This window comes from Lactuca sativa, chromosome 8, assembly GCF_002870075.4.
Source record: "Lactuca sativa cultivar Salinas chromosome 8, Lsat_Salinas_v11, whole genome shotgun sequence".
Taxonomy (NCBI): domain Eukaryota; kingdom Viridiplantae; phylum Streptophyta; class Magnoliopsida; order Asterales; family Asteraceae; genus Lactuca; species Lactuca sativa.
In genome coordinates this window covers 161,583,494-161,598,888 of record NC_056630.2, presented here as the reverse complement: position 1 = coordinate 161,598,888, position 15,395 = coordinate 161,583,494, and the positions used below count along the sequence as shown (strand labels likewise).

The 15,395-nt window shown below is 31.3% G+C and overlaps 1 protein-coding gene across 1 annotated transcript; it reads right to left on the bottom strand.

Moving 5' to 3' along the window:
* Window positions 1-1,398: 1,398 nt before the first annotated feature.
* On the bottom strand, window positions 1,399-2,321 carry LOC122195576 (transcription factor bHLH140). The gene has a single exon (XM_042897586.2). It carries the CDS (start codon window positions 2,236-2,238, stop codon window positions 1,669-1,671), a length of 570 nt encoding a protein of 189 aa, XP_042753520.1. The 5' UTR covers window positions 2,239-2,321; the 3' UTR covers window positions 1,399-1,668.
* Window positions 2,322-15,395: the final 13,074 nt, after the last annotated feature.

Here is a 15,395-nt window from a genome sequence, read left to right as displayed (position 1 = left end):
TCAAATCCAGTATTAAACCGGAAGAAAGATATCATGTTTATGTTGATTTTTTTCCATATATGTGTTAATTATGTTATTTGTAAAAGTTACAAAATCTAAAATTCGAATGCCATTTTTGTAAAAGAAATAAACTCTGTAAAGTAAAACTTAGGAAAAAGAAATCCTTCGTAGCATCAATTTGATATATTTTTTATAAGAATTTAGATGACAGTTTTATTGAAGAATTTAATAATAAAGTTGTTTGTTTTTAATTTATATTTTTGTAGAAATAATGTTTGATGTAACTAATTTCAAATATTATTTAATTAAAAATATATAAACCTCTGAAAATGGTAATTTACCATATTTTGGTAAATAATTTGCGAAGGACAATGATTTAGTAAATATTTTTAAAAAATACTATGCTAGCGTACAAAACTCACTAAGCTTGATTTACAATAGATGTTTGTTTGCTACTGATAGTAGCATATTAATTAATTGCTTCGGATTATTATTGGTATGAATTTTAAAGCTTTAGTAGAAATTTTTTACTATATCTAAGTTGCTTGTCTAGCTAAGTATTAATTTGAAGGTTTGACTTCAAACTTCTAACCATTAAAAACAATATAAAGACATTTTTGTTGTTTATTCAAAACAAAAATTAAAAAAAAAATGAAATAATTATATAACAATGAGTTAAAGATAAGTTGTAAAAATCTTGAAATGTTGCAATATTACCGTATGTCACATCTTGATGCTAATCATTATTCAACAAACACAATATTAAACATTTATCTAGTTTATTGTGTACCATGCAAAATATTGTTGATTATTCCATTAAATTTATATCAACCTAAAAAAATTATTAAAATCTTATTTATACTTGACCATGTTTATAAAGTGATTAAACGTTTTGGATTTAATTTCGTTTGAAAACAAGTTTCTTTAAAAATATTGATTATGAAAATGTAACAATTGATATGCTTTTTTGATGTTGTAGTAGTGAAATTATGAGATTTTTATTAATAACTTTAAATATGGGACTTCATTTTCATTTTTGTATAAGAACTCACATATAAGGCTACGAGTTGCAAGCAAACAGTTTTAGGATTACTTACTATTAATTGGTTTTCATATAACTTTTTGATTTTTTTAGTATCGAAGAATATAGCATATACTTTCTGGATTTCATAACACCATGTTCATTTTCAGGTATTACTGTCCTTTTCTTTTCAGTATTTCTTTTATTTTTTGGAAATGAAACTTTTACTAAAAAGGGTTTTCCGAATAGCTTTTGCAGACCTAATCCTCCCAACATAATCTCATGCCTTAGAGTCAATGGCTCAATTCAGACCTCCGCAGCAACAAAGACTGATTTGAACATGTATAATATTAGGCTATTGATTAAAGTACTTTTGCTTTCCAATTCATCCAAAATATTTGATGCATGCAATCATTACACGTCAGAAGAGAGACTATACAACATGGTTGGCATGTTAAGTTCCATCAATTCATGGTAATTAAAACATTCATATATATGTTAATTATCTAACACTGTTTATCGCATCATGAAACTAAGCTGCACTTGAGAAGCTCCTTCGAACATAGATATAGGAAAATCTAGAGTTGTAACTAAGTAAATATCTATATCTATATATATAATAGATATACCATAAGTTCATGGTTAAATCACATGATGATACCATGAGAACGAGAAAACTTGTTATCATCATCTTCAACCTTGAAGCAAGATCCATCTTCAAACCCTAGTTGGGGTACGACTTCATTTTCCATTTGAGGCAAGCTGGAGAGGTGGTGGAAATCATTATAGAAATTATCAGACTGGAGAAGATCTTCATGCGAGCATTGATAATGATGATAATTTCTATTAGCATTATCATAATCATGGAAATTCTCAAAACTAATCATTGTTTGGTGTAGCCAAATCTGAGCTTTCAAGAACTTGACATATTGAATGGCTTCTTCCAGCATGGATACTGTATCCATGTTCCTGGTATCACTACCTGGTATCAAGCTTCGCAGAATCTTGAACCGCTCGCTGATTCTGTGCCTTCTCTCTCTTGCAGCTACACTTTGTGGGTCTGTTGAGAGCTTCACTTTAGTGCTGACGTTGTTGTTTCTCTTGTTCTTCTTCTTCTCCCCTTCTCTCCCATTAACTCTGTTGTTGACTTTATTGCTTGTTACAACCACCGAAGAAGAATGGAAATTGGGGTTTCTGTAGTGTAAAAGGAAATCCATGTGCTGTTTTTATGCAGCGCTCCCTACTCTTTGATATTGTGTGTGGCTGTTTCGTTTGATGTCCACAATCAGATAAAAGAGAGTTTCATTGACAGATTATCGAGCTTGATGCTTTAAGCAACGGATGGACATATATATAAAGCTGGGGGGGGGGGGGGGGGGGGGGGGGGGGGAGAGAGAGAGAGAGAGAGAGAGAGAGTAATGATTACCTATTTCACATATTAATATAACTTTTTGTTTTTGTAACAGCAACATACTATTAGAAAAAAAAAATTACTTTTTAATTGAGAAGATAGTTTGATAAAAACCATTTACTTATTTAGGGCTTTTTACATAAAAAGTTATTAACTTTTCCAAATATTATTGATTTTATCTTTATGACGATTTTTTGTTTGTTAATGTCTAAAATTTGTCAAGTTTTTTCATTTTTGTCCATTTTATAATTCTTTGATGTTTTTATCCTAATTATGTTTTACAAATTTATAAAAAAACCTTCAAGTTTATAAATCTTATATGTTTTTATTCTAAATATGTTTTTCAAATTTGACATTAAAGTTCTTACGTTTGTTAAATTTTGTCGGTTTTCTCCCTAGACACCTACTATTATAGGTAACAAGGGCAAAAATGAAAAAAACTTGGAAAATTTTGGATATTAACGAATAAAAAATCGTCATAGAGACAAAACCAAAAAAATATGACAAACTTAAAGACTTTTAAGTCAAAAGCCCTACTTATTTATTTTAAGTTGAAATATTTTAAGAGGTCTAGGAGACTAGGATCAAACGTATTTGCGAATATTGTATCACTAATAAATGGTTTTGGGTCCTTGGATTAAAAGATAAATGGTTATGATGGAGAAGATTGGCATGTAACTAAAATATAAATAACTAAATATTTTATATAAATACTAGGTTACAACCCGTAGAAACTACGGATGAGAATGAAAAACACTATTGCTAATTTCAAATTGTAATAAGTAATCAAAGATTTGTAAAAAACTTTACTAATTTACAAAGATAAACTTTTTTGTGTAAGTTTATAATGATTAGTAATTAATATATATATTGTTATGAATATCCGATCTACGTTCTGTATGTGTAGATATTTAATAAAATTGTGACTTTGTACAATGCAATATAAATTTCAATAGAGTGAAAAAAAAATACAATTAACCATAGAAATAACATTGTTATATGACAAATTAGAAATGACGGTAATTTAAATTACAAATTAAAATGATGAATAAATTTGATTTACTAAAAATAATAAAAAATAATATGAGGATTATAATTTAAAATAACATAGATAATATCACAGAAAGACACAAAAACACAAAGACACATGACACAAAATGATAGGAACTTTACAATAAATAGCAACCGAGTTTGTAAAAATAGGTTATGATAGGAACTTGTTCAATTTCTTTTTCATTTTTGTAGATTTGGAAGTTTTTTATACTAAATTTTATGATAAATAGCACAATTTTGGATAAATAGGTTAGGATAAGAACTTGTTCAATTGTTGGTCATTTTTTCAGAGTTGGTCATTTTTTGACATGAAAGTTTACAGTAAATAGTAACCAACTTTGTAGAAATAGGTTGTGATAAGAACTTGTTCCATTCTTGTTCTTTTTACATGAATTTTATACTAATATATATCAACCAGTTTTGTAAAATTAATATATAATAGCAACAAACTTCATAGAATAACAATATGCTTAATTAGCCTTTTCAATCTCAATACCATTTCCAATACAATCCAACAAAATATTATTTGAATACATTATACATTGCACCATGTTTCTTCGCTTAATGCATTAAGTTAGTCGGTATGATGTCCTGATCAAGTCTTAACTCATAAGTCAAAAAGAAATAGTCGCTCACACATAGTATGCTCATCGAAATTCTATAATTTAGTCTAATAAATAATGTCGATCATAAATTATAGTTATGATGCACATTGTTCTTATTTTAACCACATTTTAAACATTGACTTTACACCTACCACTCGAAAGTGCTCTATATGTTATCACCATAATGCAATTAGCTTGTAAAAAATGTACCTACCTTGCAAAAATATTAAATTAAGACCTATGTCAAAAAAAATTCTTAAAGAAAATCAAGTGTATCCATTCGAATCAATCTTCACCCTAAGCTGACAATGTTAACATACAAGAGAATAATGGAGTAAAAAATTTGGAGATTTTAATTATCCTCAATATATTATAGTTGGATTTATGTAAGATTAATTGTTTACAACAAAACCACACTTACATCAAGAATTATCATTTTCATCAAACAAAAACATATATAAACAACAAAGATCGATAACATATATCTTTTTGAGGTCTGCTTTTTTCCAAGGATATAGGGACAGGTTGATCATCCAAAATAGCGACAAATACAATCTTAGATCCTATAAAAAATTATTACAATTGCCACAAAAAAAGGTTATAAAAGTTCCATCACTTGATTTATCACGACTTTAAACTTTGAAATTGAAATAAACTATTTGGGAAGAAGGCTCACCTTTGCTCAAATCTAAAGATCTATCAAGTTTCTTGTCATAGAGGCTCATTCCCTCCTATAATTTCCAAAACATGAAAATTAATCATAACATAATGATAGAATGAAGTTCAATTGAATATTTGGCCCAAAGAACCAAAATTTGGATAGAGATAGCGCCAAAGAGGCAAAGACGGACATATATTGGAGATTTTGGAGCAAAAAAAGAACTTTGAATTTGCATGTTGTTAAAATAGGAAAAAATGAGATTAAGGTTCAAATAAACAGAGAAAAAAATAAGAAAACACCTAGCTTTAACTTCGATCCTTAAAACTTTTGTTTAAAAAGCCTCTGAGGCCTTTCTTTCTACCCACTAATTCATAGCTATCCGCATACTTTCTTGAGCCTTTTAAAAACCTTTTCCTCAAAGCAGCTGCAGAAACACCAATGACATAATTTAAAACCCATAAAACAGAGAGAAAAAGAAGAGTGTCTGGTACAGAAAATAACCTTGAATTTTTCGTGTGGGTGACAACCGGTAAATTCCATTCAACATCGATCAATTTCTTGAATGAAAATCCAAATCAAAATTGGGATTAAAATTACCAAAATCAGATGATCAGAAAAGGAGACAAACTGTAGCATTTTCTTACTTTAACAAATAAACAAAATTTTGATAATCCAAGAAAAAATGTTCAGATTCAATAAAAGCAAATTTCTATAAATTCTGGATATAACTTGCGCTGATTGCGACTATGTATGTCTGTTGCTGAAGACCACTTCATGAACCCTAAATAATAGGAGCAATCAGTTGACTTTTGCAATCATATAGAGAATCTACCCAAGAGAAGCTGCGAGAAAAAGTAACTTGGAAAGCAAACATCGAAAATGAGAACCTTATAACAAAAGAGATGGTCGATATTTCATTGGACTCCTACAGATCAAAAATATGATTAAGGTAATTATAAACAAAAAAACACGGTAAAAGCTTAAATAAGAAAACCGAAAACATTGAATGAAAATGGGAAAAAGATTAGTCGGACCTTATAATATTCTGCAACAATTTATTGCAAAAAACTCAATTAGTAAGTAAAAAATTGAACTCGTTAGAAATTTAACATCACTGAAAACCAATGTATGCATGAATTACAATGAAGAAGTAAAGAGAGGATACCCAATCGGTCAACAATTGATTCCATAATCATTGATAACATCAACTCTTTCCGAATCTTAGTAAAAACAAAAGTGGAACCAAAACCCAGATTAAGAACATCCTGGACAGTCAAAATCGAAACCAATAAAATTGAAATGTCAGTAATGCTTACCAAACAATATTAATCCAAATCGAAACCAATAACATTGAAATGTCACTAATGCTAACCAAAGAATATTAGGGTTAACCAAAAATTGGTAAAGTACAACCCGACAATGTCATTAGCTACCCTCGACTTTTCCATTCAGTTGCAATACAAACAATTTATTTGTACATACGCAAGCCAACCCTAATAAACTCTAAAATTAATTGTTTAGATTGAACATGTAATTAGTTACAGTGAAAAGAAGTAGATAAGAGATACCTAGATGATAAAGCAAGGCGTGAAGAAAAAAAGACCCAGAGGCAATATTTTTAGATAGTCCATAACATATCTCAGAAAAATTATATGTTCATCTTCAACATAAGGTTCGATATTCATATCGTCTGCCAAGCATCGATTTCCTATTAGAACTTTGGAAGCCATTGATCGGGTTTAGAGAGAACGATGGTGAAGTTGCCTACCGACTTTGAGCAATCAATTTCGGGTAAAAGGTAAAAGGGAATCCAGGTTTCCATCAGAGATTTGAGAGTTTTAAATTCTGACTCAATATCTAGCTTCCAAAAATTAAAAATCGAAATCGAATGATCGATGTTTCCAACACAGACTTGAGAAATTTAAATTTTGAATCAATATCTAGTTTCCCAAATCAAGAAGCAAAATCGCAGTAGACGTGATTTCGGGGAATAAACCGATCAATTTTGGGGACATTTCATAAGGGCATTATCGGTAATTTACTTTGAAAGTTTATGAATTGAAGAGATGTCACGTGTTATACAAGTTTTATTTATTAGGATAGGAGATAACGTCTGAAATTGCATATGAGACATTTACCGATTAGAAAAAGGACATGTGCGTCGTTTTCGTATTAGGACTTCATAATCCATTAAAGATAGGTAATGAAATAACTAAATCGGTATTTTTATGAATTATCTTTTTTATTTGCAAAAAAATACAAACACTATAAGCGAAATGTTTTGAAAAAGGGAAAGCCTTAAAACAAACCGTATCTATTATCTTGCAATGTTTAAAAAAAAAAAACTTTTTATTATTTTAAGTACATTTTAACCATTTTTGGAAAAGGAAAACCCTTATAAAAACCATATCGATTATCTTGCAATGTTAAAACCATTTTTGGAAAAGGAAAACCCTTATAAAAACCATATCTATTATCTTGCAATGTTAAAACAAACCTTTTTATTATTTGAAGTACATTTTAACCATTATATTTTATATATTGCTTAATTTAATAACAATTAACCAGCTAGCCTCAAACAACCGGTTGCATTGACTATTAGCTATGTAGCAGTTAAAACAAAAGTCTAGGTTAAATACATTCATTTTATAGGGAGCAAGCCCTCGTTCTTGTTCTTCTTAATTTTAGGGGTTAAGGTGTGTGTGTATGCGTCTTTCTCTAGTGGTGTGTAGATATATATGCTAGTTGATTGGTGTCTCTCGGTTGTTTATGATATTCCTCGTGCTCGCTGTTGGATGTGTCGATTACCCCTGATTGATTCTTGGTTGGTACCTTCTTAGATCAGATTTCCTATGCTTTGTTTCGTATCCATATTCATGTGCACATCTTTTCTCGTGCATTGGACCATGTTTCCCCTGGCATCGTGCTCTTTGTTGTTATGCTATTGTGGACCATTTCCCCTAGTTTGTTCTGACTTGTCTGTTGGTGCATTGGACATTTGGATACCATGTTGTTTCCTGCCACTTTATATAATTCCTTTTTCGATGGGTGATGTTGAAGCTGTTTACTTTTCTTGGTATTTTCTCTTTTTTGGGAGTTGGACGATTTTACCCTAATGGTCCACGTATGATACTTGAAGTATTAGCTTATATGGGTTCTAAACTTCATGTTCTCTCTCTTGTGCTTTTGGTAGTTGTTGTTTCACTTTTTGTTGTCTCTTTTCCATTGATTTTCCATATTTTGGAGTTGACAATTATACCCCTGGTGTCATTCAACTCTTTTTTGTGGATGATGATGTTGTAGGGTTTAGCCTTAGGTGTTTTCCCCATCTTTATTTGTTTTTTCTCATAGTTTTTAATGTAGGAATTTTAGGTTTCTGTAATATGTTGTATCATGGCAATTTAGATTTATATAACTCACTTGAAGAATTGTGGACATGTTTTCAATCGTTTATAACAATATACTTTTGTTTTCAATTGTATATAGCAATACAGTTTTGTGCAATTTTCCTTAAATGGTAAAATGGATGCTAAAATGGCAGATGTTAAGGATATAAAGGCATGAAATATTGACAAACAATCCTGGTAAAAATGGAAGACACAAACATTCCTAGTATAACGAGAAAAAATCCTTGTAAAAATGATCACTTATGGTAGGACCATATATATATATATATATATATATATATATATATATATATATATATATATATATAGAGAGAGAGAGAGAGAGAGAGAGAGAGGGGGGGTGAAAATGTTGTAAAATGGAAGTTATGCACAAGGTTAAAAATGCTTAATTTTGGGTGTTTATGGTGTCATACATTTATTGCGAATGGTGTCATTGTTTACAATTTATATATAATAATGTAGTTTGGTGAAAATCCTAAAATAATAAAATAATACTAATAATAATAATAATAATAATAGTAACGTACATTAGTGAGAATGAATAAAAATGGTCAAGTCAACCCATCTTTTTTCAAAAAGTTCAAACACCAAAAATTACAAGAAACTTATAAATTACATTTCTCAAAGTAGCACCAACATCATCGATAAGTCAACATAAATAAAAAAAAATCTTGTGAGTTCCATAGCAGCCTAATTCTCATTAAAAATTAAACAGACATTGGGGTCACCATTCATTAAATACATATTAAAGTACAATATTGTGGTGAATTTCATGGTCTTGCAATTAGCCATATTAACCTCCAATCATTCATTCTAATAGTTAACAATTATAATAGAATTCTTCTAGAGGATCCTCGTCATCTACAATATGTCAACATCATTATAATGAGCACCCAAACAACCATTCTCAGTAACTAGAACCCAACAAATGAAGCCTAATATTAATCATGTCGTCAATCCTTTTATAAGATGAAAAATAGTTAATTGATCCCAACACATGAGACTCAATACCATCTAGCCCATCAATTCCCTTCATACCTATTGTGAGATACTAGAATAAACAATATATTCAGTTGAACAAGGATCAGACGCAGTTTGCCAGTTTGGACATATTGGGTACGATGGGGGTAGGTTAATTTTGGTAAAGCCAATTACGGTGTACCATAGAATTGTTGGAATAGTGTCTAAGCCCGTAACTATATTTGGTATGTACTTGACCTGGTTGTGCATGGTCCTTTTGGGTTACCTTCTCAAAAGCAACTTGACAAGGTAATTTAAGGAGAAAGAGAGAATATTATAAGAATCATATATTGAAGGAGAAATCATATTTATTTAATCAGTATTAGTGATAAATTAATTAGGAATTAATTTGGTGACTAAAAGAGATTAATTAAATAAAGGGGTATAAACTGTCACATGCGTGATAGTTGAGTTTTGGGCTGGAGAACCTAATGGAATAAGGGGGAACGAAATTATGATGGAGATCCACCATATTTTCATCCAAGGGCCCTAATCTAGAAGGTTCTATGGGATGCTTGGTGATTAAGCGTCCATTAGGGTTTAGGCTGAAACCCTAGCAGCCAACAATATAAATAAGACCCCTAGGTTATGGAAATCAGCTACGACTTGATTCTAAGAGAACCCTAGGCCGATTTCAGCACCTCTCTCATCCTCTCTCATATTTCCTTCTTGCTTGTGGGGTTTGTGAAGCATTAGAGGAGTTACATTTGTGACTCTAAGCTCAAGATCAAGAAGATTACAAGGATTCAAGCTACTTCAAAGAGGTAAACCACTTAGATCTGTTTTCCTTATGATAATTTCAAATTATATATGATAGATCTAGGTTTGTAAGTCTTGGAATCAAAGCATGTACAATAGAGAAACCTAGATCCAAGCATTAGGGTTTGCATGAACACATAAGAATGTTTCTTAAGCATAAAACCCATCAGTGGTATCAGAGCCTTGATTGGTTTCAATTGTATGTGATGTTTAACTGTTTTGCTTGCTGAAAATCGAGTTTTTCGCCTCTGCCCGACTCAACTCGGCGAGTCAGTATCTAGACTCGGCGAGTTGGCCCCTACTCGACAATTTCAGAGCTGACTCGGCGAGTTTGTGCGTCAGATAGAGGGTATTTCGGGATTTAGTTGCTGTTTTGACTTGGATTTGATGCCTAAATCATTTTTTGAAGTTAAAATCCAAATTTTATCTTAATTAAATGATTATCCTTGCCAAAACAATAGATAATTTCAAATCTTTTGAATATTGGTTGTTGATACGATAAATATGGATTATTTAAAATTATTTGGTAATTATCTAATGACTAAAATAAGATTAGGTCAAATATAGATAATTATGAAATTAATTGTTTAATTTAAATTATTTGTTATTTGATCCCTTATGTTTTGAAAAGTTCAAAACTTGCCCTCAAGTTTTGAAATTTGAATTTTGTGATTAGAAGTTTAATTTTGAATAATTTAAATTTCAAACCCTTAGAATTTTACAAGTTTAAAATTCGACCCTATACTCTTATATATTATTACAAGCTTAATTAATATATATATATATATATATATATATATATATATATATATATATATATATATACATATATGTATAAATTAAACTACTAGTTTTACCGTTAGTAGGCCACATCATCCCGTATGATTAGGCTACGTGTCGTCATCTTAGTGTGCCACATCATCCCGTATCTCGACATAATTGGGTGTCAGTTAGCTCGGCGCATAGCATGCGGCGGTAAAAATTCAACTTCTAAAGTCTATAACATATATATATATATATATATATATATATATATATATATATATATATATATATATATATATATATATATATATATATATATATATAACTTAAACTGCTAGTCTTACCGTTAGTAGGCCACATCATCCCGTATCTCGACATAATTGGGTGTCAGTTAGCTCAGCGCATAGCATGCGACGGTAAAAATTCAACTTCTAAAGTCTATAACTCTCGCATATGGACTCCGTTCTCAACGGCTCTTATATATCTGTGTAGGTCTCGTCATTACCCACAAGTATCCTTTTGATCGTTTTGTCTAGTTTTGACTTTCGTTTTTCAATGTGTTTTTACTACCTGTTACGATTTTATAAAAATCTCAACTCTCTTATATGACGTCCATTTTAGGCATTCCTTGCCTCATAATTGTTACTTTTGCTAGTATTATGATTGCCTAGTTGGTCACTTTTTCCAAATCTCGATCAATCTCCTTGTAGTTTTCGTCGTTCTAACTTTTTAAGTACGTTAGATATTTATTAAGCATAAAGGTCATATTTCACCCATAATGTGTCGGATTCTTGTGAAATTTATATTTCTGGAGTTGCGTTAACCTATGGAGTCTAAATATGTTAATCTGCTCTCTCAAAGTGAGGCGACTTTTTAAACACTTATTTTTTAAGCCTAATGGTTGACATAATTAGGGACGGAAAAATTCGAATATATTAAAATATATCATGTGATTACAAGGATGTCACTATTACATTTTTACTTCCTATCGTTAAATATTAACAATGGTTGGTGACGCGTTATCTAGGTTGTCACAATAACCTTAGTGTATGAAATACTCCTAAAGTGTGTTAGAAACCATGATCGAATAAATTTATTATGTAAAAGCAATAAAAGACACATAGATCTAAATATAATTTGTTTGGCTCAAATTCACATATGGAGAGGTCAAAGTGTGAGAGTACAAAATGTGATGAAAATGTTCGAACCACTACCCTGACATAAGTACTTACCTTATTTATAAGGTACACCAGACGTACAAAAAATACAAGAACTATACATGACATATCGAAACTCTGATTGCCATGTTAATATATTACATATCAAAAGTTCTTAGATTTCGATACTTACATACACTGGACACAAGATATAACTTTCGACTCTCACTACCTACTTTCGACCCTACAATTTCCCCCTTAATGAGAATAGTTGAAACTTCAAGGTATCATCTTCAATAAATGCAAAAGCTTCCTGAGGATCTCCATATACCACATAATGATCTTTCTAATCTCTTCTTTGTCTTCATTATCATTCTTTTGGAAGTTGTATATGCAAATTAAGAGATTCTTGAAATGAGAGTTTGTGTATCTCTCAATATTAGTAACTTGGAACAGGAACTTGGCCAGCTTCCCATTCTTATTCTTTCCCTAGAATACCACACCAAATGGTTGATGAATGATTTCACCATCTTCGAATTCATCATTATTCATTCTTCCTTTCAAAAATGATTATGTCACTTTTGAAGTTTTTTTGATTGTTAAGGCAAGATCTAGATCAATGTTAGTCAAGATCTAGAAATGGCTTAATGTGACCAAATTGAAGAACAAATACATCTATGTTCGCTTCTGCTATTATTGACACATCAACATTGCTTAAAATATTCGGCACCATGATAAGATCATTCAAGTTCGTTAATGGAAAGTCTCCAACTGTAAAATCGAACACGCTGCTATTTTCCTCACGACAACATAACAAAAATTTTGTAGCAGTCCTTCGAACAGTGTATCATGCATAATTATCATTACGTTCACAATCTTAACCAAAGACCAGATCTCTTTTCATTCTTTCCCAAGACCATATGGAAACGAATCTTCAATTTATTGTATTTATCTTTATCATTTAAATTATCAGCTATTTTGAACTGAGAGGATGTGAAAAGAATATGATTGATTGGGAAATTGAGTTGATCGAAATCTGAATTCTCTGTATCATAACTGTTCTTTGGGTTTTTTTAGAAAATTCATCATTTGTACCATGCACAACAATTTCAATCGTTTCATTGCACCAATGCGTGTTGGGATCGCCCTTTTTCAAGCTTGGTGGATCATTTGCATTTTGTTTAAAATGTTGTTGATCTGTATTCAATTCTCCAATTCTATAGCTTGTAGTATTTTCATCTCTTAAACTGTTTGTTAAACTTGAAGTGTTTTCGCTTTTTCTTTGGGATCAACATTTGAGGTTGATTTGACAAAGATCAAACTTTATCTTCCATCTCCTTTATTGATCAAAATCCCTTTCGTTTGGACTTTTGACTGATCAAAATTCTATATTGCAGTGGTTCTTGTTGATGACGTGATATCTGGCTTCGATGGAATGGCCAATGAAATTTACATAAACATGAATTTCCCCACAACTACTCCCGATTCTTCACCAGATCGTTTCGACGATCCACTACCTGCATCTTTATATCCTGCTTGTGAAACGTGTATAGAACATTGAACATTGGTAGGTAGTCTAAGTACCAAATCCAGGATCAGAGCCAACTCAACCTTGATACTTGACTCAATATTCAAAACCATAGCAGAAATGGATTCTTGAGAAATTGAAGATTTAATCAAAATATCAACTTTCGATAACGTCTCTTTAATACCAGACAAGTATTCTTTAACCTTGTCAAAAACTTTGTCATCCTTCTCTTGTTTTGACTTAAAGATCATGCGGGTAATCTTTGTTCAAGGATGTTATATATTTTATAAACCTTGTAGTTGCATTTACCAAACCATCCACCTTCTTGTGTAACATAGAGTAATTATTAATAAATATCGTTAGCTCTATAGCCATCAATGTTCGAATTTCCTTCAGCTAGTTCTCTAGAAAGCTTTCGTTTTTGCAAGTTGTTTCTCAAAAAGTTCATGATGTTCTTTGCCCATATCACGAAGTTTCGAAAGTTCATGATCAAAATTTCTCTTTTGAGTATCCATCCTTTCTTCATTTCTTTTATCAACATTGTCAATAAAAGTTTTCAATTGAGACTCTTGAGACTTCAAAAGATATTTCCACTTCAACACCACTAACTGAATTCTTGCTTCTAGTATCAACCAAAATTTGAAGTATCGAATTCATCTTAGAGTTTAAAATCTTGAATTGCTTACTAGACATGATCAATTCATCAGGTATATCTTCTCCATCAAGATTGAATTATAGCTCAACAAAGGGAACAATCACATTATCATCATCAACTTCTTCTTGAATTGTTTTCTCAGCTTTAGTTTATTGTGATAAGATAAGATTTTTTATTGGTTCTTGCAGAACCCCAACAAAGGTTTGTGAAACTATTGTAATAGAAATGGTTGTATTAACAGATTTTTGAATTGGTGATATAGGTGGTGGTAGAACAATAGATGTTTCGACCGTTGTTGTTTTGATGGTATGCATCCTTTTATCCACATTGACATTTGTTTCCTTATCAGATAAGTTCACAATGATGTTTGGTGTTTCGACCTCCTCCATAACGGACTTGGTATTCGAAACACCAGATAGTATGAATTTCGCCATCTCAGGGATGGTTGTGGACTAGGATACACCAGAATCGATGTTTGCATCCATTTTAGATATGTTTGCATTAACATCAGCAATTTGTGTCTCCTTGAAAATTTATTTGGCAGGGGTATCCTTTCTTGCTGATACATGAAATGAATCCACAATTTAAGTATCTGACCCATCGCTATCATTTTCAGTCTCCATTATTACTTTCTCAAACTGAACTTCTTCCTGATTGTGCTTTCGATTCTTTAACTTATGTGCAACATCTAAAGCTTGATGCTTCGTTAAGGCTGGGGATCCAGGACTCGAAAACTCACAAAGTACAACTCCCCTTCTGGTAATCTGTAGCTTTTTAACTCTTTTGAAACAACTCTTTTTCGCAGTAATTTCACCTTCTTGTGTATTTATATCTTTACTAGAAACAGGATTCTCCATGGGAATTGTCTTAGCTATTGGCTCAGCAGTTTCGACTAATGGCTCTTGAGTAGGTTTTGTGGTTTCAGATTTCTTAATTCTTTTCAGTACCCCTTTACCAGTCTTCATGGATATAGTTTCTTTAACTAATTCTTCTTCCACTTCTTTTGGCTTTTCTACTTGTTTCTTTTTCTTATGAGCCATAGACCTTTTTTATGATCCTTCTAAACCTGTTTGGCAAATATTTGGTGGAAGAATACTTGTTGGAGTAGAATATATAGAAGCCAAATACTTCACCAATAATGGATTTGTAAGAGCCACTAAATTGAGCATCGAATCAGGGATTCAAGCAACAACCGAAAATATCATAACATCATCCACCACAACCTTTGGAATAGTCATCGATGGAAACTCAACATTATCAACATCAGTTGGGATAAGAATAGTGTCTTGACTATACACCTCCTTCAAGATCAATACCCTAAATCTAACCCTCGAAACCCCATTTGCTATTTTT

What these genes read in the sequence shown, in the direction of transcription:
- LOC122195576 (XM_042897586.2), bottom strand. Translation starts at nt 2,238, where the DNA reads ATGGATTTCCTTTTACACTACAGAAACCCCAATTTCCATTCTTCTTCG.